This window comes from Eleutherodactylus coqui, chromosome 1, assembly GCF_035609145.1.
Source record: "Eleutherodactylus coqui strain aEleCoq1 chromosome 1, aEleCoq1.hap1, whole genome shotgun sequence".
NCBI classification, from domain to species: domain Eukaryota; kingdom Metazoa; phylum Chordata; class Amphibia; order Anura; family Eleutherodactylidae; genus Eleutherodactylus; species Eleutherodactylus coqui.
In genome coordinates this window covers 161621153-161643467 of record NC_089837.1, presented here as the reverse complement: position 1 = coordinate 161643467, position 22315 = coordinate 161621153, and the positions used below count along the sequence as shown (strand labels likewise).

At 45.3% G+C, this 22315-nt stretch overlaps 1 protein-coding gene across 3 annotated transcripts in view; it reads left to right on the top strand.

The window, feature by feature from the left end:
• Positions 1-1226: 1226 nt before the first annotated feature.
• Positions 1227-22315, top strand: part of DIS3L2 (DIS3 like 3'-5' exoribonuclease 2) — a 285607-nt gene continuing 264518 nt past the window's right edge. Inside the window, exons 1-2 of one of the 3 annotated variants that reach the window (XM_066602644.1) lie at positions 1227-1325; positions 8589-9134. In XM_066602644.1, the coding sequence (XP_066458741.1) occupies positions 8609-9134 (526 nt within the window). In that variant the 5' untranslated portion in view covers positions 1227-1325; positions 8589-8608. Of the gene's footprint in view, positions 1326-8588; positions 9135-21308; positions 21428-22315 lie in introns of all 3 variants that reach the window. The other 2 variants (XM_066602653.1, XM_066602662.1) reach the window with 2 other exon arrangements.

The following is a 22315-nucleotide window of genomic DNA, read 5'->3' as shown; positions in this document are numbered from 1 at the left end:
AAATCTATATTTATGAAACCTCCAGTGCTAGTTTTTCCAGAACTTTCAAAAACTAAATTATAGTCAATGGGGTTTGTTCAGCACAATTTGCTTCTGTCCCGAGACGGAACTGTTCAGCCATGGGGATTCTACTTTCTTGCTCCCTGAACGTTACAGGAATGCGGAACTGCAGGCGCTGGTGTGGAATCACCCTTAGCTTAAGGCTGGATTCAGACGAAAGTATATCGGCTGGGTTTTACGCCCAGCTGATATACTCATCTCTCTGCAGGGGGGGAGCCTGGAAGAGCCAGGAGCAGTGCTCTGAGCTCCTGCCCCCTCTCTGCCCCTCTGCACTATTTGCAATAGGGAGAGGCAGGATGGGGGCGGGGCTAATTTAGCCCCACCCCATCTCCTTTCATTGCAAATGGGGCAGAGGGGCGGAGAGGGGGTGGAGAGGAGGCAGAGTGGGGGCGGGAGCACAGTTCCTGCTCCTGGCTTTTCCATCCTCCCCCCCCCCCCCTCCCGCAGATGAGGACGATGTATATCGGCTCGGCGTGAAAACCCAGCCGATATACGTTCGTCTGAATTCAGCCTCAGCCACATCAGAGCATATGTTCTCAGCTCCCTCTAACTTCCATGGAGGTCAATGGAAAGTCGGGGTGTCAACCACCTGGAAGCTCCTGGGCAGTCCTTAAACACACAGGACGTTTTTCAAGCATCTGTAAAAAAAAAAAAAATAATGTTTTTTTTTTTTTGAGGCCGGTGCTGTCTGAGCAGCTTATTCATTGTAATTATGTGTTCTAGCTCACAGTACATTAGTAATCTGTTTAACCCCTTATAGTCTTTATCATTCGCGTGGTCTTCCAATGTGCCTATAAATAATGTTAGCTGTGATTTTTTTGATATGTTGCCCAGGAAAATGAAAAAAAAACACAAGTTAGTAGCCCTCTCCGGGACGGACCAACTCCAAGAGCAGGCACTTCTTGGATGACTCCTACAACCAGCGTGCATGTGCAGATGGGACTCATTGATGGCACAAACCACACACACGAGCAAAAAAGCCGGAACTGCACCACTAGTAATGCACGGGCCGCAGCGCTAGGAACTGCTCAACTCACACAGCCGGTAAGTGTCCGTCCAGCGCTGCACCTGCTAGACGAGCACAGTGCACGCGCCGCTCTCACCCGCAGCTGCCGGAATCCTAGCCCCACCCACACGCGCTCTACACCTCCGGATAACCCCGCCCCCAACCTGCCTGACCCGGAAGAGGAATCTTGGCAGCAGTCAGCAGCGGCGATTTAAATCGAGTAGAAGAGCATCGCTGTCAGCGGCGGGTCAGTGATTTGGTGAGTGATAGTGTGCGGAGGGGTATAGTAAGTGCTGTAAGGTGGGGGCGCTGGCTCTGCCCCTATAGCCCGGGTTCATGCTGTCAGTCTATGTCATACTTGTCACCTGACCCCCAGCTAGTGGCACACGTGGGGCGCCGGTCCTCTGTGTTGTAGACTTTGCTGGAAGCAGCTGGTGCCTGATGATGTGCCTGCTGCTGTCCTGGCTGACCCTACAGACGGTGGCCCTGCTGCTCCCCCCAGGCCTGGCGCTGCCCCTCGGTGTAAGCCCGCGCTCCCCCAGGCCTGGCGCTGCCCCTCGGTGTAAGCCCGGGCCTGGCGCTGCCCCTCGGTGTAAGCCCGCGCTCCCCCGGGCCTGGCGCTGCCCCTCGGTGTAAGCCCGCGCTCCCCCGGGCCTGGCGCTGCGCCTCGGTGTAAGCCCGCGCTCCCCCGGGCCTGGCGCTGCGCCTCGGTGTAAGCCCGCGCTCCCCCGGGCCTGGCGCTGCGCCTCGGTGTAAGCCCGCGCTCCCCCGGGCCTGGCGCTGCGCCTCGGTGTAAGCCCGCGCTCCCCCGGGCCTGGCGCTGCGCCTCGGTGTAAGCCCGCGCTCCCCCGGGCCTGGCGCTGCCCCTCGGTGTAAGCCCGCGCTCCCCCGGGCCTGGCGCTGCCCCTCGGTGTAAGCCCGCGCTCCCCCGGGCCTGGCGCTGCCCCTCGGTGTAAGCCCGCGCTCCCCCGGGCCTGGCGCTGCGCCTCGGTGTAAGCCCGCGCTCCCCCGGGCCTGGCGCTGCGCCTCGGTGTAAGCCCGCGCTCCCCCGGGCCTGGCGCTGCGCCTCGGTGTAAGCCCGCGCTCCCCCGGGCCTGGCGCTGCGCCTCGGTGTAAGCCCGCGCTCCCCCGGGCCTGGCGCTGCCCCTCGGTGTAAGCCCGCGCTCCCCCGGGCCTGGCGCTGCCCCTCGGTGTAAGCCCGCGCTCCCCCGGGCCTGGCGCTGCCCCTCGGTGTAAGCCTGCGCTCACACAAGCCTTTGGAGAAACACTGCATTTTTAAACACTTTTCCGAAGGGTGTTTTGACGGTTGTTAACGCCCCCATCGTTGTAATGGGTGATGTGCATAAATAAAGAAAACTGCGCACAAAAACAGAACAGACACCACTTGTTGTAGAGCGTTTTAGAAACTCGTCACTAAAACGCTCGTCTGAGAAGTCTCAATCAAATCAATGGAGCTCGTACAGCGTTTCTCGCCAGTGTTACAAACCCGCTTAGTCTGGGTTCACACAGGGCAGATTTGCCCCAGAAATTCCATTGGGAATTTCGCTGTGGCAGATCCACCTGCGGCCGCTAGCCAGCTATTTTTTTTTTTCTATTCCGCTGCGACCGCACTCTCCTCTATGGGAGCGCCGCCCGCAGCAGAAGAGCGAGCGGCCAAGCCACTTCAAAACCTGTGGCTAAGTGCTGCAGCCAAACCGCGAGATTTCCACAAGAAATCCGGCGTGTGAGAACCCAGCCTTTATGTCATAACAAACCCGTGAGAATGCCGGCGGTGACTGACCATATCTTGCAGGAATATGAACCCCATTCTGCTGAACGATATCATACACGTGAGGGATCTCCCCCCCCCCCCCCCCCCCCTCCACTCCACAACCTCATTCGCATTGCACCAAAAAATTTCGGCATGTCCTGTCTTTGACAGTGCCCTCACGTCACATCACATTGCCCGATGATTTCAATGGGGCTGGTGGCAGCATCGCAGCACATGCTGGGTGCCCACAGTGCCATGCAATGCGTGGTCTCCCCATTGAAAACAACAGGAGACATGCCACAGTGGAGAATCGCTGCTTCCACGTAATGATGCAAGACAGTTTTGATCTAAAAACATGGGGAAATCACAAGTTGGTGAGTGCGATATCAAGTCATGGTTCGCGGCCCGATATCGCACTCACCCTTGTGACATTGGCCTTAGTCTCTGGTCAGATCTCCAGCAGCTTCTTCCCGGGTTCCATGTTAAATGCTGGAAAAAACAATGCAGCATGCTGTGCTATTCACAGTAAGAAGGCAGACCCCGTTATAGCTGGTGGGTGCTGTCGGGCAGTGCCAGGTTCTGACATTGTGACCGAACCGGCATTTGGTCTGTGTTAGTTATTGTGGAAGGAGTGTGAAGAGCCCAGCTTTTTGCTTTTGTCTTCTTGCTGTCAAAAGAAACACAAAACAAAATAAGTCCCACTGAAATCAATGGGGATTTTACCAAATCTGTTTATCTACTCAGGTTTTAGCCTCTTCTACACGCTTACACGGCACCACACCATTCATGTCCATGGAGCTGATAGAAATTGCTGACTAGAAGCACTTGGGTATCTCCAGCAGTCCCATTGAAGATGAATGGAGCAACACCATGTGTATGGGACCTCCATTCAGTCTTTACTGTAAGCATGCAGTGAGGAAGAGAGGGGCACACATGCCCCCCTGTTCTTAGGATTGGTGGGGGGGGGGGGGCTTGGGTCTGAGACAAGTGCATTACAGGTTTATGCCCCCATAATATGTACAATTTTCCTGGCCTGGCCTGACCTGAGCCTGCAGAGTCAGTGGGTCGGTAGACCTGCTTTTGGGTTGGGACCAGACACTAATCACCCCTCCCTCCAGTAGAACTACTTCTGGTAAAACATTTAAAGGAAGTTTATCACCTTTTTTACTGTATAACTCCAATCCCAATATGATGTGCTAACTACAGATGATAGGAATTGTATCTTTCTTGCTTTCAATCAGCCAAAAATTGAACATTTGCTGCTTCAGTGCATGGTACACAAGACTGTAAAAAGAAAGTCTGTGGGTTCCACAACAGAAGTTGTCCTGATTCCCTACCCCTCCATACTTGCAAGAATACCCCTACACAGATGGCTGTTTGCTGGCTTCAATTGTATCTCCATAGCAACAGTGACATTGAGGCACCCTGTCCACAGCCGAGGCGGAATATCGCTAGCGATAATCTGCCCCGGGGCACGAGGGGGAGCACTGATAGATCTCAGAGATGAGCCTATTTGATAGGCTCACTGCAGAGAATCACAGCATGCCGCGATTTAAATCCCGCGAGTGGAAAATCGCTATGATTCTTCGCTCGTGGATGCTGGCGCTGCGCTTTCCATAGCAACCCTATGGAAAGATTTACAGAGCGTGAACCGCGGTAGACAGGCAGCCTAAAAGTGTGCTCCTTTCCTAATAAAACTTCTCCCCCCCCCCCCCCCCCCAAATATAAAATGGGGTATCCAGGCAACGCCAGCTGGGATACACTGGGGTTGGAGCGGAAGCTCTACTCCGACCTCCTGTTTAGCAGTTGGCCCTTGTAATTACAGGCACAGCTATCGTTGAAATCAATGGGAGCTGTGCTTGTCATTGCAGGCTGGGGTCCGATTCTTTTTAGTAAGAGCTGTGCATGCAATTACTAGCGCCGGCTGCTTCCGCTCTGAACCCAGTGCATCCTGGTGGGCACTACCTGGAAAAACCTTTTAAAGCCCAAAATAGGCTGGTCACTAAGGGGTTAAAGTGACCCTCTGTTCGTTGACAAATGAAGAGGCTGCACGGTTTCTACCCGATATACACTGTGCATTAGTATGTATCTTTACTACACGCTATTTTGATGGGCCAGCACTGCTCATGTGGACAGCACTGGCCAATCAAAGCAGGTAGGTTTTGAGTGGCCAGTGCACCGTTCCACCATGCAGAGTTGCACTCACTTTCATGGTCCCGTGCCATCCATGAAGCATCTCTCTTCATGCTTTAGAACAACGTGACGTGTTCATGATACCTGTATGTTAGTGTCCTGGTTTTAGTTTCAGGATGTGGTGAGATGGGGATAAAAATACAACTTTGACGTTGTTACGGTGTTCACGGTATGATGAAAATGACATTTTTCTTTTTTCTGTGGGTCAGTTTGATGCCAATACTAATTAAAAAAATAACTTGAATTGCTTTATCTGTTGATCCCGTAACTTTTTTCATCGATGTCAGGGCAATATGTCGTTTTTATTGGTGCTATTTTGGGGTACGACACTTTGATAACTTTTATTCAGTTTTTCTGATGGGTCACCAAAAAAAGCTCAATTCTGTCATTGCCTATTTCTCCTTTTCTGACTGCTTTCACGGTGCGTGGTAAATGTGATGTTTTAATAAATTGGACTTTTATGGATGCAGCAATACCAATTTTTTTCATGACTAGGAAAGGCGAGAATAAACTTTTGATATTTAAATTTACTAATTAAAAAAAATTATTTGTTTTTGTGAACTTTGACTGCATGTACAATATACTGCAGTGGCTCAGTATTGCAGTAGATCGTAAATTTACAGGCATTCTATTAAGGGGTTGGCCTAGCCTTTAATACCGTAGTTGGTGGCCTAGCCTCAAGGTAGGCTACCAATATCTGATTGCTGGGGGTCTGCACCTCGGGATCCCCACCTATCAGTTGATTAAAGGAGTTCCCGACATTTGTCCGAGAGCTGCATCCTCTTCAGTGTTTGTGTATGGTATGATCCTGTGCTTTCTTAGAACATCTTATTTACAGTGACTATTCTGAGTACTACAGGCTTGTCTGACTGAAGTGAATGGCAGAAGCTTGTAGTCCTTAGAATGGACACTATAAATATGGTGATTAGAGCACTGAGGATCATGATTGGATGTAAACATTGAAGAGGCTGCAGCACGTGGACCCCTTCAGTAAGCTGACTCTTCGGAGTTGAAACGTTGCTGCCCATCCTTTTCTATGGATTAAATAAATTGGAACATTTTTGGATTATTGGTGGTGCTGCTCTCATCTATAACCATTTTGGATGGATTCATAGATTGACTACCTGTTTACACCGACTGATAGTCATTCAGTTTTTATGCATGCGTAAGTCGAAGGGGTTATCCGAGTTATATAAAGCACCTCTGAAGGGTTTTCAGCCTGTAAACCACAACATAGTGGAGCCCACCAGAGCCAGCGGTGGGGTTTGAGTGGGGGAGCGGTGAGTATCAGCTGTTTATTTTTCACAGTGGGGGACCCATTTAAAGGCGCTTTTATATAACTCGGACAACCCCTTTAAATATCGCAGTGAGGTGACTGAGTCCATGAGAAAGACTGGGCAAGCTATGAGGGAATAGGGTCACTAATGCAGAAAGTAGGATGAGAAGAAGAGGGCATCCTTGAGACTACTACTGTAGGGTCAAATGCTGAGAGTGAACAGGAGTTGGTGTGGGAGAGAAAGGGATCAAAGCTATTCGGGGACTGGGAGACTTTGCTGGTGAAGGTTGTCAATGTGTTCTTTGAAAGAAGTGGCCAGGTCTTCATCAGTGCGATCTATTGTAGATGGGTGCAGTCAAAAGGAGTGAAAACTATCAGTTATTTAGGATTATTGCATAGTGAAGAGATGAGATTGCGAACTGGGCTGGGCGTGGGATGGCGAACTGGGCTACTGGATCTACTGGTCTGTTTCTACAGATAGCGGCTTGAGAAAGACCTAAATGGTCGAAACATTGCCTGTACGTCTATCTATGGAACAAGAAAGGCTCTTTTTTTAGGAAGCAGTCTGCTCCATTTATGCTGCCACAATCTATATCCTATATTTGAGTGACTTTTGGGGCTGATAGTCCACAATCCTTATATTGCGTGGTTTGTAACTCCCCCACTATGTGGTGGGATTAAGTGGGTGCTGCTGGATACTTTACATTTCTAATACTGGATTTTTATGCTTAAACAGTAGGAATCTTGTGAGAACTTTGTTTTGTTTTTTTAAACCCTATTCGAACACCCAAGAAGTGCGGCATTGTAGACCACCGGTGCATGTACAACAAATGGTACTGGCATTGGTTTATGTTTATACTTCACCAGCCGCCCATGTTTCAGTTTGGAAGCATAGTTCTTTAGATCAGCATGGCAAAATACAACCCTTTTTTACTACTCTTATCCATTGACTTGCTTTTAGAGATTTTTATTTAAGAACTTCAAGTCCCTTAGACTGTGGTCAGGATCTTTCTTTTAGTCAATGGAACTGCTCTCACATATTCTCATGGCCCCAGCAGCCTTGCAAAATTGCCAAGGTGGTTGGAAATTGTGGGTCGTTGAACAGTTGGTTGTAACTTGTCTGCTGTAGGAAATATTTGTGATTCCCAGTATGATGGAGGTGATGGGGATTGGGAATGCTAGAACTCAACATCCTTAGTTCCTATGGAGATGTCAGACAGTGGTTTATCTCCCTCTTCCCATTGAAAGAAATGTGTATCTGTTTTATTCTTTTATGGGTAGGTTGTGAATAGGTTAAGCTTAAAACCTTTTCTGACGTGCCACTGACATGTTAGTGAGGCAATGCACGCTTTCCTCACACCAATTGCTCCTCTCTTTCAGATTTGAATATTAAGATCTGCAAGTTTGTAGTCTGTAATTTTCCATTTACTAATAGCAGTAAATGCACTGGAGTCTGAATTTTTTTTAGACCAGGTTTAAGGTGCATTTACACGTAACGATTATCGCTCATTTTCGGTCATTTGAACAAATTTTGACTGCTAATCATTACGTGTAAAAGCTATCGTGAAATTTTCGCTTGAATGATGATTTTAGGGGGGGGGGACTTGAAATCCACCCTTCAGCTAGTGGTCTCAATAGACCTCACGCTTTTATCTCCACGGGAGCTAGCAGATAACATTGTAACCTGCTGGCAGCCACAAAGAGAACAGTGCAGCTGTGTGCACAGCTGGGTGTGTGATTAATCACACGCTGGGCTCTGCAAACAGCTTCTGGAGGCCCTTTTACATGCAAACGAAGATGATAAAGTGTTAATGGAGATTAACACTTTATTCATATAGATCGCAAAATCTTTCAATCTTTCAGTCATTTGAAAGATTGGGCTTTTAGACTGCATTGTAATGCAGCTTTTAGTATTAGGATGGCTTCACATCTGCAACGGAAGCCCCCTCTGGAGGTTCCATGGTAGATCCGACTGAAAATTCCGGAAGACAAAAGCGCTGCATGCAGCGCTTTTTGTTTTATCCAAGAGCTTGGCGGAAAGAGGATGGAACCCATTGTAGTCGAGAGACTGAACCGTTTGGCTGTGGGGATTCACCTTTTTTGTTCTACGAATAGAGCAGGAAAGAGGAATCCCCAGCGCAGATGTGAACGCACCCATAGTGTACACAGTAGGTGAAAAATTAGACGCTGAACTGCTCTTACACTGAAAGAAGCCAGCCACACTCTTGCGCTTGGTTTGCTTTATTGCAAATAAAATAACTTTTTTTTTTCTTTTTTTTTTCTTTTTCCCCCTTCTCTCCAAGTCTGAGTGTAAGGTCACAATATGGAGCATTCAAAAGCCAATCATGGTCTGTCACCAAAAGAAGGTTCAAATTGGACTGGTGTCCAACAAAAAAATGCTTATGCTAGACTGGTCCAGCAGCATCACAGCGGACGCTTTAAATTCTATTTGAACTATATAGCTCAGAAATTGCAGCTGGAAGATGCCAGTCATGAGGACACTGTCTGTGACAGAGACTGTACTATTGAAAGCCTTCAAGAAGGTTCTGTTAAAAGTGGCTTACATTCTAACATGGTGCCCCCCTATGAGAAAAACAGTGCCTCAAGGTTTGAGAAAGGATGTGCAATAGGAGACCCCGATAGGAAAAGTGAAGTCGTGACGTATCGTATTGGCAGATATGGCAATGAAGATGGAGATTTTGACCAAAAGGAAAAGCTTTTCAGTGCAAAGATTCAGTTTCCCAAAGGCAATTATGACTTTGAGAGTAGAAAAGAATCCCAGGCTGAGAAGCAGATGCCAAAGTCTCAAGCTTGTTCGAAGGGTGTCTCAAGAGAAATACTTTATGATGGTATGGCTTTAATATACTTATACACGCAGATGCAAAAAAAAAAGTGAGTTACTTGGATTTCTGCATTGATTATTGCACTGCTTACTATCAAAATGTGGTCCGATTTGGAAGGGACCTCAAGGGTCCAACCCCCTGCTCAATGCAGAATTCACTGTCTAGCCTCTGTTTGAACACTTCCATTGAAGATGAACCTGCTAGCTCCAAATGTCTAATTTGTGTCTCCTCCCTTTCAGTTTCATCCCATTGCTTCTAGTCTTTCCTTGTACAAATGAGAATAGGGCTGATCCCTCTGCACTGTGACAGCCCTTCAGTTAAGTCTCCTTTCGGCCTTCTTTTTTGTAAGTTAAACATTCCCAGATCCTTTAACCATTCTTCATAGGACATGATTTGCAGGATACTGTTGTACCTTGTCTCTACCAGGATTATGGATGGAGACAGCCTGAGGTAAAGGGAATGCCCCAAGGTTCTCATTGGTAGCCGGATACACACCCTCACCCATCTGCCCATGGCTAGGTGGAAGTTTCTGATTAACAGCCGCTAGTTCACTGCCTTCGCTGATAGCTGCAGGCCGGCTCCCGCTGTTTACCCCCTGCTGATAGCCGCCGATTTACTACCCCCGCTGATAGCCGCAGGCCGGCACCCGCTTCTCACCCCCGCTGTTTCTCCCCAGCTGATAGCCACAGGCCGGCGCCTGCTGTTTACCCCCACTGATGGCCGCAGGCCAGCTCCCGCTGAGAGAGAGCCGCCGATTCTGATTCACCGCCGGAGCTCCTGAATGGCAAATCGGGATGCTGGCATCCTGTTGCCATGACCACCCGGCGACTACACAACAGAGGGAGCTCCCTCCCTCTGTGAAGCCTTTGCACGTCTACACCGAGCTGCTGCTGCTCGGAAGCTCGCTGAAGGTGTGCATATGGCAGCCAATCAGAAGCTTCCACCGCGCTATTGGCAGATCGGTGAGGGTGTGTATTCGGCTACCAATAAGAACCTATAATCCTGGTGGAGATATGTTACAACAGTACCAATTTGCAGACCCCTCACCATCCTGGTAGCTCTTCTCTAAATTTGCTCCAGTTTGTCTTTTTTTAAATTGGGGTGCCTAAAACTGGACACAGTATTCCAGATGAAGTCTGACTAAGGAAGAGTAGAGGGGGATAATTACTTCACGTGATCTAGACTCTATGCTTCTCTTAATACATCACAGAATTGTTTGCCATTTCCCTGCTGCATCAGACTGTTGACTCGTGTTCAGTCTGTGATCTATTAGTATACCCAAGTTGTTTTCACATATGCTGCTTATTAACCCAATTCCTCCCATTCTGGATTTTTTTTTTCATTTTTATTGCCCAGATATAGGACTTTGCATTTTTCCTTTGTTTATCCAAGTCACAAACAGACACTGTCTAAGTAAACTGAAAACACATACAGTTGTACCATTCATATATTTTTATTAAGAACATTGAGTAAACATTCACAGTGTAGGGTGAAAGTGACTCCTTGAATGTAACAACCTTTAGAACCAATCACCTCCTCCAAACACTTTCTATAGCTGCAAATATTTGCACAATATTAAGATATTGTGGACCATTCTTCTTTTCAAATGTGTTTCAGTTCATCAGTATTTCTGGGATGCCTTTTGTGCACAGCCTTCTTCAGGCTAACACAGCATCTTGATAGGGTAAGGCTGCCTTAACATCTGTGGCGGGGGGTCCAGTTTCCTGCTCCGTTCGGGGTAGCAGAAAAGGGGAATCCTTTAGCGGAACAGGTCCGTCTTATGACAGAACTGAACAGTACTGAACGGACCCAATCAACCTAAATGGGATCAATTATGTTTACGATCAGCTGCCCGACATCTTATTGGAAGCAAGAGCTGTGTGCAGCACTATTCCTTCCAGTATTTTGTTACAGATCCTCTAACTGGAGACTCCAATACAGATCTCCGACTTGGCCATTTCAAAAAAAGGAATTACTACTTTTTCAACCAGTCTTTGAAGTCATGGACTACCGTTCTCACCGTCTCCTGTAAGATGGTTGTATATGCCTTATAATTCATTGTTCCCTTCACCATGCTTCACAGTTGGCATGAGCTTTTGGTCTTGGTGTGTAGTTTTTCAACCAAACTTGGCATTCTGTGTGTATGCTAAAAAATTACCTTATTGTCACATCTGTCCATAGACCACTTTCTCAGAAGCACTATAAAACAACTAAGTGGTTTCAGGTTAGTTTGAGAAATGCCGTGATGTGTGTTGTATTTTTTTGAAACTGCAGATTCCGCTGGTGGTCTTCCATTACCACTAGTCTTGTTCAGTTTTTTTTTTCCAATAGTGGACACATGAACAGATGATTTTGCAATTTGTATGGCCTTCTGTAGGTCTCTTGCAGTGTTTAGCCTTGCGTAAACACTGGAGCAGGGAGCGAGGAGTATATCCTGGTTGTTTTACTGTATGGTAAATGCCTTTTAGTAAAAACCTACACCTCAGACCACACCTCTAATGTGCTCAACCACACACATGTACAAACGTCTGTGTACTATTCGTTTAGTTAGATTGTCTATAATGATGACTTGGATAACCAAGGACACATTTTATTAGCAATTGGTGCAGAAATCCACGTAATTCCAAAGGGTTCACAAACTTTTTAAAAAAAAACGTATTCACATGGTGGAGGTTTAGACGCATTAAAAATGCATGCATTTCTGCGACATGGTTTTTAATGTGCTAATTTAATAGGCGAAATGGTTGACTTCAGAGTTTCACTTATAAAAACCTTGTGTTGAAACGACAGGACAAATGCAAACTGTTTCAAAACCATGTTAGTATGCTTATCTCAATGACTTAGAGCAGTGTTTCCCAACTCAATCCTCAGGGACCCCAACAGGTCATGTTTTCAGGATAACCTATGGTAAGAAGACATGAGGCACTGATAATAATTACATCACCTGTGCAATACAGAGGACATCCAGGAAACATGACCTGTTGGGTGCCCTGAGGACTGGGGTTGGGGAAGCACTGATTTAGAGTATGTTCACACGTGTAGAAATTTCTGTAAGTGTCCATTTACAAGAGCTGGTAGAAATCCATGCACATACTGCAGAAATCTTCAGATGGATTTACAGTTTTTTGTTGTGTTTTTATAGTTTCAAATATTTGGTGGGATTTGACTGCCTTCAGCTGGTGTTGCATCTGTGTTGAATCCTCTGGTCGAGGTACCGTTGCAGATCCGGCGCTAAATACCAGCTGAGTGAAAGTGAAAACGTTATAGTCAATGGGGTTCATTTGCTGTTTGGTTCCATCCAAAGACTGAGTCATTTGACCAGTTATGCAATGTTTTCAAAGGTTATAAAGATAGAGAAGGCACTTATTTGTCTGGCATCACCTGATGAGCGTTCTTAAGGCCCATTTACATGCAAAGATTGTCGTTACAACGAATGAGTTAACTGTGTTGCTTACAAATGTTGAGCATTTACACGTTAAGATAATAATCTGAAATCCTCTCCATTTCCCTCGTTGGCTATGTGAACACTGTATATGTAGACGTGTGTTTATGCAAGGAATCTCTGGCCTGCAGGGTTGTAATTGTTGCAAAGAAAAGCCATTGTCTTCCGCTGGCATGAGTAAACAAGTAGACATTGTGCAAACAATCACCCCTCCTCTTAAGTCGTTTAAAAGACTGAACAACTGTCATTTAAACCAAACGAAAAGCGAACGAACTAACAACTATTTTATTGCAAGCTGAAAATCAGCGATAAACTGCAAGCGAACGAATGTTGCACGATGGTTGCATGTAAATGGGCCTATAGATTAGAATTTTATTTTTCCTTCATTATCCTGCCCTGCTCTGTGCTGCACCTTTGCTTTGATACTGCCAGGGATTTGCTGTAGGTGGGATCGCCAATGTGAATGACTGTCTCCATAATTCTTCTTACAGACATTGCTTCTATGTATGCATGTTTATATGTTTGTCTATTACAATTTACATGGTGCTGCTGTAATTCCTATCACTATTGCTCAAGGCGAAGACAGAGGGCCCAGAGCTTGGAGCTGATGAGATGAGGCATGTGAGGGGAAGCCTTGTACTGCATGGAGGGCCAGAGGGTAACCGGGTATACAGGACATCCTACTACAAGTTTAAACAGGAGAATAGTCAAGTGACAGCATGTGAGGCTGACTTACAGAAGTCTCGCCTACATCTAGATTTATTGTACTATGGGGGATGGGGCTCTGTATGTGTATATGTCAATAGCACAGTAAGTATTTATTACACCATTAATTCTTTTAATTTGCTGACTACATTTTTCAGCTTAGAAACCCTAGGTTTGGGTTTTATTAGTCTTGCACACTGCAACCCCATTCTCCTGATAAGTAAAGGTTCAACATTCAGAGCTCCTAGCTATCATACATTTATGGCATACACTTTTAAAAGTAATGGGAATGTAAGGGCCCTCAAATATCTGGGGTCCCTTAGGAGGGAATATGGGGTGCATACTGGAGGAGGACCAGTCCCCTGAACAGCTGGGGAAATGTAGGTGTAGCCACATCCTTGTTCATGGGAACACTCACCGGTAGTGCTAGATCATGACTTGTGGACCCCGGTACCATCATAGAGTCCAGCTGTCACTGGATGTAGGCTGTAGTTTATGGATGCAGTTACTCTGAGGCTGGCTTCTTAACATCATCTAAAGCCTTTGTTATGATGCTCACAACCACTTTTATTAAAGGGGTTGTCTCGCGGCAAACATCAAAATTTTACATTAGCCCATTCCCCCTGTCACCCCCCCTGGCATAAAATAGCATTTTAAAGCGGTTTTTAAACCGCTTGCTACTCACCGATGTGATGAAAGATGAACTTATAAAATTCTTCTCCCAAGATGGCCGCCGGTCCTTTCCCAGGGATGCGCTGCGGTTTTCTCCCATGGTGCGCTGCGGTTTTCTCCCATGGTGCGCCGCGGGTCTTCTCCCATGGTGCACCATGGGCTCTGTGCGTTCCATTGGTGATTCCAGCCTCCTGATTGGCTGGAATCGGCACACGTGACGGGGCGGAGCTACGCGATGACGCGTAGAAGGGGGCAGAGCCAGAACACCGCTCGTGCCCGGACCGTCCAGAAGGGAGAAGACCCTTCTGCGCAAGCGCGTCTAAAAAAGCAAGAAGACCCCGAAATTAGACGGAGCCATGGAGACAGGGACTCCAGCAACGGAGCAGGTAAGTGAATAACTTCTGTATGGCTCATATTTAATGCACGATGTATATTACAAAGTGCATTAATATGGCCATACAGAAGTGTATAACCCCACTTGATTTCGTGAGACAACCCCTTTAACTGAGATTATGCAGTTTGTTCACTGACAAATGGGGACAAAACTTGAACTGTTGTGAATCCAGTATAACCAAGCTGTGTCCAGCCAGTCATCTCAACTTGCAGTCCATCACTTACAGTCCTTCCGGGGCCTGTGACAACATGATTGGTACTGGTGTAGGGTCGTGCGGTCTCCCAGTCGTCTTGGTGGCAGGTGAGTATCTTGTCCTAGATGCAGCTGTCTGATGGCTGAAGGCACTGACCCCCCCCCCCCGCCAACTGTGTAATAGGCGGAAGTCAACTCAGTTGGCCGTTACGGTATCCAACTGGCACAGTGTCTCAGGTTTGTTTCTCTTCCCAAAATGGCTTAAAAAAATGCTCTTTTATAATGAAGTCAGACACTGTGTCTGCCCTCGTGACTGTTACATGCCCCAGGCCCACTGGGTGCTAGAACCAACATAATGACATTTGACAGTTTTATTAAGTGCTTCACTATGACAATGTGACCCTCTGACAAGAACGGGGGAAAGGGACTTTTTGTTTGTATAGCGTCAACGTATTTCACAGTGCTTTCAGGTAATTTATTACCCCCCCCCCCAGCAAGCTGGGTACTCATTTTACCGACCTCGGAAGGATGGAACCTGCGAACCTCTCTTTGAGACCCATACATTCGGTATCGCTTAAAAACCTATCCATCAAAGTAGCCTTACTGGTAGTTATTACAACCCCTGGAGGGATTGGTGAGATATGGGAATTACCCTGTAGAGTCCTACCTAAAGGTGCTTGACAATAGGATAGTCATGAGACACGACTTATTTCTTTTCCTAAAGTGATGTTGGTATTCCACATGGAACAGGGAATAATTCTGCCTTCCTTCTGTCAGGTTTTTAAAATGGCAAAGAGTGGCGCTTGTGCAGCTTAGATGTCAGATGGGCAGTCCTGTCCTATTTACAGGTCTCAGAAACCTTTAAAAAATCATAACTTATTCCTTAAATGTCAGAATAAGGAAAAACCAGCGTCTGAAGATACCATCGCTGGATGGATTAAAACATCAATTTAGGAAGCATATAAAGCCAGAGATCTGCCTTCCGCCGAGGGGTTGAGAGCCCACACTACAAGAGCTCTCGCCTCCTCATGGGCTGAATGTAGTGAAACTCCTAGAGCAGGGGTCCCCAACTCTAGTCCTCAGGGAGCACCAACAGGTCATGTTTTCAGGATATCCTATGGTAAGAACACCTGTGGCAATGTCTGAGGCACCGACAATAATTACATCACCTATGCAATACTGAGGAAATCCTGAAAACCTGACCTGTTGGCGGTCCCTGAGGACTGAAGTTGGGGAACACTGCTCTAGAGAGAAGAGTGTAAAGCTACAATGTGATGTAGCATCCACACATGTTCTAAGCATTATCTCTTGGCTCTCCATTCTGGTAGGGAGCTGGCCTCTGGGCGGAAGGTCCTCCAGGCAGTAGTTCACAAAAAAAAAAACTTGGTGAATCTGGTATTACCTCCATGTGTGCTGTCAGAATGAACGCTATGGTAAAACTGGAATTATTCTTACCGTTAATCCCTTTCCATGAGTCCTTCATGACAGCACATACTTTTCCCACCCTTGTAAATGAAATGTACATTGTGCATGTAAACATAATAGCATGTTGGTTTTTTCAGCAACAATAAAAGACTAGGCCACGCATCTGTTGTGGTGAGTTGAAGTCACTGGAGGTGGATGGTAGAAGGTGGCCCTAAGAACTCTTCTCTTCCTGTTCCAACGAGCTCAGGCGGGGCAACCTCCATGTGTGCTGTCAGGATGGACTCATGGAAAAGGAGTTAACAGAATAATTCCAGTTTTCAACATTGCACGAGGGTACATGTGTTAAGCATGCTTATTCCAGCGCTAAAATCACTGTAGGGAATAGATTAAAACTAATTAGCACAACACATTTCTGACTGTAAAAGATGAAGACAGATGCAGGACTTTTGCATTTAATAATAATAAAGCTCAAAATATAATAAAGCACAACAAAAAATTGAGCTTTACTATCTTACAGAAAATGTTTAAAATGATTGCCTTAAAGGCTATACAAAGATCTACACTGTGTGTGGAAATATGGACAGTGTGTAGCATCTTTTGGGTTACAGGTTGCTTGTATTTGCCTCTTCAGTTTTTTTTTAACATCACAAGGTGCTGCAGGTTATTGGTTGTAGACAGCTGTCTTAAGGTGATCCCACAGGAAGAAATCCAGAGAGATCAAATCTGGGCAACATGGTGGTCAAGGAACTGGGCCATGTTGTCCAATCTAGCAGGTTCCAAACAGCTGTGAGCCACTCACGCCATTTCTTTGGGAATGGGGTGGAGAGCCATTGTGCTGGTACCAAACCCATTGCTGTTGTGCAAGTGGCAAGTCATGAAGTCATTCCTTTACTGTCTTATAGTTTCAGATAACTGTCACTAATCGGGGGGGTGTCATTGAAAACGGGGCAAAATGCTTTTGTTGTCGTGCTTTGTGTGCATCATGGAGCATGTTCTGCCTAGTGGTTTGCATTTTGATGGTTACAAACTCGATTCCAGTTAAACAAAGCTTCATTAGTCCATAAGATGTGCTGAAGAGTGGTGGTTCATCATGTTGCACCAGCTAGCCTGTGGTTTTGGCATGCTCCACACAGTGTTGCGCTGAAAAGAATGTTGAAAGAAAAATGTTTAGTGTGCCTGCTGAAGGAGAGGAATGGAAGCATGTGACTCAAAGAAGCAGGAGGATCAGGAGTCAGCCAGCACCCATACTGCTCTGAAACCGGTACAGCGAAGAACAGTCTAGTAAACACCCAGAATCCTCTTGGACGGAGAAAAAGAAGTATTGTGAAGAAGAAAAGGAGAGTGCTGTTTGTGGGGGATTACCTATTGAGAGGAATAGAGACCAGTCTGCAGACCTGACACCTCACGAGAGGTGTGCTGTTTTCCAGGTGCATAAAAAAAGATCTGATGGGCTATCAAGACTGTTCAGTCCTACAGAACACCACCCATTCCTACCAATGCATGTAGGGACAAATGACACTGCAGATAGTCGCAAAGTCCTTTTTTGCTAAGACTTTGAAGACCTCGGAAAGAAGGTGAAAGAACTAGGAGCATAGGTGGTCTTCCCATTCATGCTCCCAGTGGATGGCCATGGAATAAGGAGATGGAACAGGATTCTAGAGGTGAACTGGCTATGTCAATAGTGCCGTAAGCAAAGATTTGGATTTCTAGACCATGGAGTGAATTTCCTATATGATAGACTGCTTGCTAGAGATGGGTTGCACCTTACAAAAACAGGTAAGCATATCTTTGGTGGGCTTTTTGCTGCACTCATTAGGTTAAAGCTAACAATATGGGTAGGGAAGTGAAAGGCCAGGTAAAAATATGCAGCTAATTAATACATTTGAGAACCTTGCTATTAGAAGTGGAAAGAAAGAACAAAGACAAAAAATTCTGAAGGAAAATCGAGCAAGAGACACCGATCACAAACTAAAATGGTTTTATACAAATGCACGTAGAAAACAAACAAGGGGAATTGGAGCTCCTAACACAGGAAGAGAACTATGATGTCATAGGCCTCGTGGAAACTTGGTAGGATGATGCACTAGATTGGAATACAAGGCTTGACGGATACAACTTATAAATAAGACACAAACCTAAAAGAAGCAGAAACATTGCGTTGTATGTTAGGAAAACCTACATCTCCGCAGAGAACATAGTTCTGGAAAAAAAACTGGGTAAGAATACAAGGAGAGCACAGAAAGGACACCATTGTAGGCATTTACTGTAGACCACCTGGACAAGCAGAAGATATTGATGAACTCATACTTCATCAGATGGCCAAGCTCTGAAAAAAGCATGACATACTTAAAATCTCCCATGATCACTATCCAGACTTTGGTTGGGAATCTCTCAGGTTAAAGTAATTGATCCAACAAATTATCTGCTCTTGCTGACAACTTTATCTTCCAAAAGGTAGGAGAGAAAACAAGGGGATCTACTATCTTGGACCTAATTCTTACCAACAGGGAAGAAATGTTTGAGGAAGTACGGATAGCTGGGACAAATGTCCAAGAGGGTTCGGAAATATTGCGAAATGGGACTCTACAAGCACAAAGAAGAAAGATGGGAAAGCATTTAAAGAGACCAGGATGGATGAACACAGAACTTAAACACATGCTAAAAACAAAGAAAAATGTTTTATCAAGTGGAAAGAGGGGAGAGGTGTAATATCAAAAGCAGAATTTAATACGGTCTGCAGAAATTGAAGGGCAAGTGTCAAAAGCTAATAATGAATTGCGGCTTACAACAGAGGTTAAAGGCAATGAAAGGATTTGAGGGTGGGGGGAGAATATATATCAAAAGCAAAAGAAAAATCAAAGTTGCTGTAGGATGTTTACAGGATGAAAATGGTGAATAAGTTAAAAATGATCAGGCCAAACTTTTAAACTTCTATTTTGTATCGGTTTTCTCTCAAAGTAGATGAACATCAACTAATCTTCCCAGTGCTATTGGGGGAATAAAAGAATGCAGGCTATCTATAAACAGAGATGGTGAGGGAATTGAATTTATCTCTCCAAGTCCAGATAAATTACATCCTAGGATACAAACGGAAGCAGCAGAGGTAATTGCTGAACCACTTACCAGAATCTTTGAAAATTCCTGGAGAACAGAAGTCCCGGAAGATTAAAAAAGATTAAAAAAGGGAAAATGTCCCTATCTTCAAAAAAGGGAAGAAGGTGGATCCAGGAAACTACAGGCCTGTGAGCCTGACTTTTATACCAGGAAAGATCTTTGAACAAATTATTAAAAAGCATGTATGCAAGTAATTGGATGAGAATTCACTGAGTGGCTGCTGGCGCTCCATTAGCAAATTACAGCGCTCGCTTTGCTGGAGGCGAGGGTATTCAAAGCCTGGTCACCAGCAAAGCTGAAATGGCAGACGGAGAGGACTCTGAAGTTTGCCGCAGCGCTGCCGGGGACCAGGTGAGTATAACGGCGGTCCCCTCTAAAAATAAGACACACTGCCTCTTTTCGGGAAAAAAATAATATAACTGTTATTTTCGGGGAAACACGGTAATACTTTTTATATAGTGTAATGTATTTACTCTTGGATAAAGAGAGAAAATTGCCAATAAAATCATCATTACAGATTATTTTTAGGTGCTTCTGGATTCCAAGGAATCCATAATGCTCTTTTCCACCCAAAATAAATAAGTTGGGCAGGATGCGGGTGGCAGGGAAATTGGATTGAAAAGGGTTAATACTCTGCAAAGATCCATCAGAACTTGGTGACCGGCGATTGTTGATGGCAGTTTTCGCAGTCCAGATTGTTTGCAAGTAAATGGCGTTGTTTTATGAACTCAATAACAACTGTGGTATTTATACCCGCTGTAATTGGCTGGAGTGGCTTCTTAAGTGAATTGCGATCCATTTAAATTTGAAATTATGTTAATCTTTTGTTGCCCATAGCAACCAAAGGACATTCTTACTAGAAAACTGCTTGATAAATCTCCCAATATTCACTTGATCGGCCCTTATTTCTTTACTATGGCCATAATTTTTGTGTTGCAAAAGTGGCACCAAAGGGGCATAGACTCGGTGCATTTTGAACTGAAAACAAAATCTGCAGATTTTATCAGCTTGAAATTTGCAGTATTGTCTGTGGATTTACATGAAGACCCAACCCACTTCTTTAAACAACGGAATCAAGCAATGGTATGCAAGAACATTCGCATAGTAATTATGAAATGCATCAATTTACATATTGATCACGCAGGATCATTCACATGGAGAATAACATCTCACTTTGACGAGCATCAACGATAATTCTTACAGTATATTCCTGTCAAACTTTTTTGTTTCTTTACTTCATTCCTACATTCTTTTTTTGGGTGGGGAGGGGAGCTGGAACAGTAGCATCTTGTCCTCTTTATCATGAGGTAGTTTCAGAACACTCTTGACTCATAATGCACTTGACCCACTCCTGGGGTTCGTTGACAGGGGATGGGGTGGATATGGAAATGAAAGGGTTGGAGGGAGTGTAAGTGAAGTGCATACATCTACTTGATGAGATGGACCAGGAGCCATTTTGCCTTGTGGTTGGGGTCCTCTGTCCCTTGCTTGCTCACCGCTAGGCTGCCCAGTGTTCCACTCAATTCCTCCACTAGGTACCATTCTGTAGATCTAAAAGGAGCTACTATAGCGGATATTTCCGCTTCTGAGAAGTGGAAAGTGAGAAATCCCTACCATTTTTAAGTGTTTGTTTTTTTGTTTTTTTTTTTTCCCCGCCCCTTTCCTTGTGCCTCTCTACTTCTATTCTTTCCATGGTCATTATGTGAGTAAGATGGGCCACCACTTCTGCTACCCCGGGGAGCATCTGTGAGAGCCAGTGTTTCAGGATTGTACATTTGGCAGCTAGGAGGAATACATGCACAAGTGGTAGGATGGATTGTCATTCCGTCATGTCTGTTGCGGTACAACATGGAAAAGTAGGGAGAGCCTGTTTACACATTTTTATCTTCCGTTTTAGTTTGGATGTTTTGTATTTATAGATTCCCATAATAGGTTTATTTGTGTGTATGACCATATACTATGCTCAAAGTCTGGCAAGAAGGCCACATTTTGGGCACTTTACCAGTTGGTCAGGATTTGTTGCCATGGCTGGGATGTTAAAACCATAAATGACTGCATCTTTTCGAAGGACTCTCTCCATGCCTCGCTCTATACATGTTTTGCGTATCGTATTTCAGCTTCGGAGAAGCTTGGTCTCTTAAGTCATCGCATTGTATGCCTTTTTTCCGATTGTGTAAGCAATTTGTCTACCTGGCTCAATAAATTTGCCTCTAATGGTTTTCTGTATTCTTGATAGGGATGGTTTCGGATACGACTGCTAAATGAAGGTGTCAAGATTGGGGACAGCCAATTCTTTTGCTAGATTTGTCAACCTGCTTTTACTGAAGGAAAGGGCCTGTAACAATTGTGTGGGAGGTAGGTGGAATTGATGCTGAAGTTCTGGTTGGGTGAGCCATTTTTGCTCTTTCATTCATGAAGTGGGTGGCTAGATTTGAGCCATTTATGTGCCACATCTTGTATATCTTGTCTTGTCCCCTGCTAAAGTTGGGGTGGCCTATCAGAAGCCTATTGTTAGATATGAGGAAGGGGAGGCCGTAGGACTTTCTCAATTCCCTCCTAGTGATTATGGTGTCTTAGTAGCTGGGATTTCTTTGTCTGCTGGGAGGGTTTCATAAGCTGTATGCAGGCAAGCAACTTAGTCCTAGGGTACTGCTAGGTTAGATTTAAGTTCTCTGCAGGAGTACGCGTCTGTCTTCTTGATCCGATTTATGATGTGGCGGGTTAGGCAAGCTATGTTGTAGCTTCTTATATTTGGAAAGTTGATTCCTCCCTCCCCTTTGTTTAGCATCAGCTTTTTGAGTGAGATGCAGGGTTTTCTGCCTACCCAAATAAGTTTTTAGTGAATTCCGAGTATAAGCGGGTCACGTCTTTGTGTTTAAGCAGTAAGGGGATCTTCTGCATTGGATATAATATTTTGAGAAGCTCATTTTTTTGAGGTTACATCTTCCCAATGGGGTTAGTGGCAAATGTAGCCATTGCTTTAGTTCTTTCTTTATCCTATCAAATAGAGCTGGATAGTTTAGCGTGTAGATAGCTTGGTGTCTTTCCTATTTTGATGCCAAAATATGCGATAAAGGGTTTTGCTGTGGTGGTCGGCCCTCCCAGTGACGTCCATAATGTAGTAGGACAAAGCGAGCCTAGTTCTGGCATCTCACTTTTCAGGGGTTCTAGTTCATAGCCCGAGAAACCCCCGTATTTGGTTATCATTTTTAATAGTGCTTTCAGATGCATTTCTGGGTATTT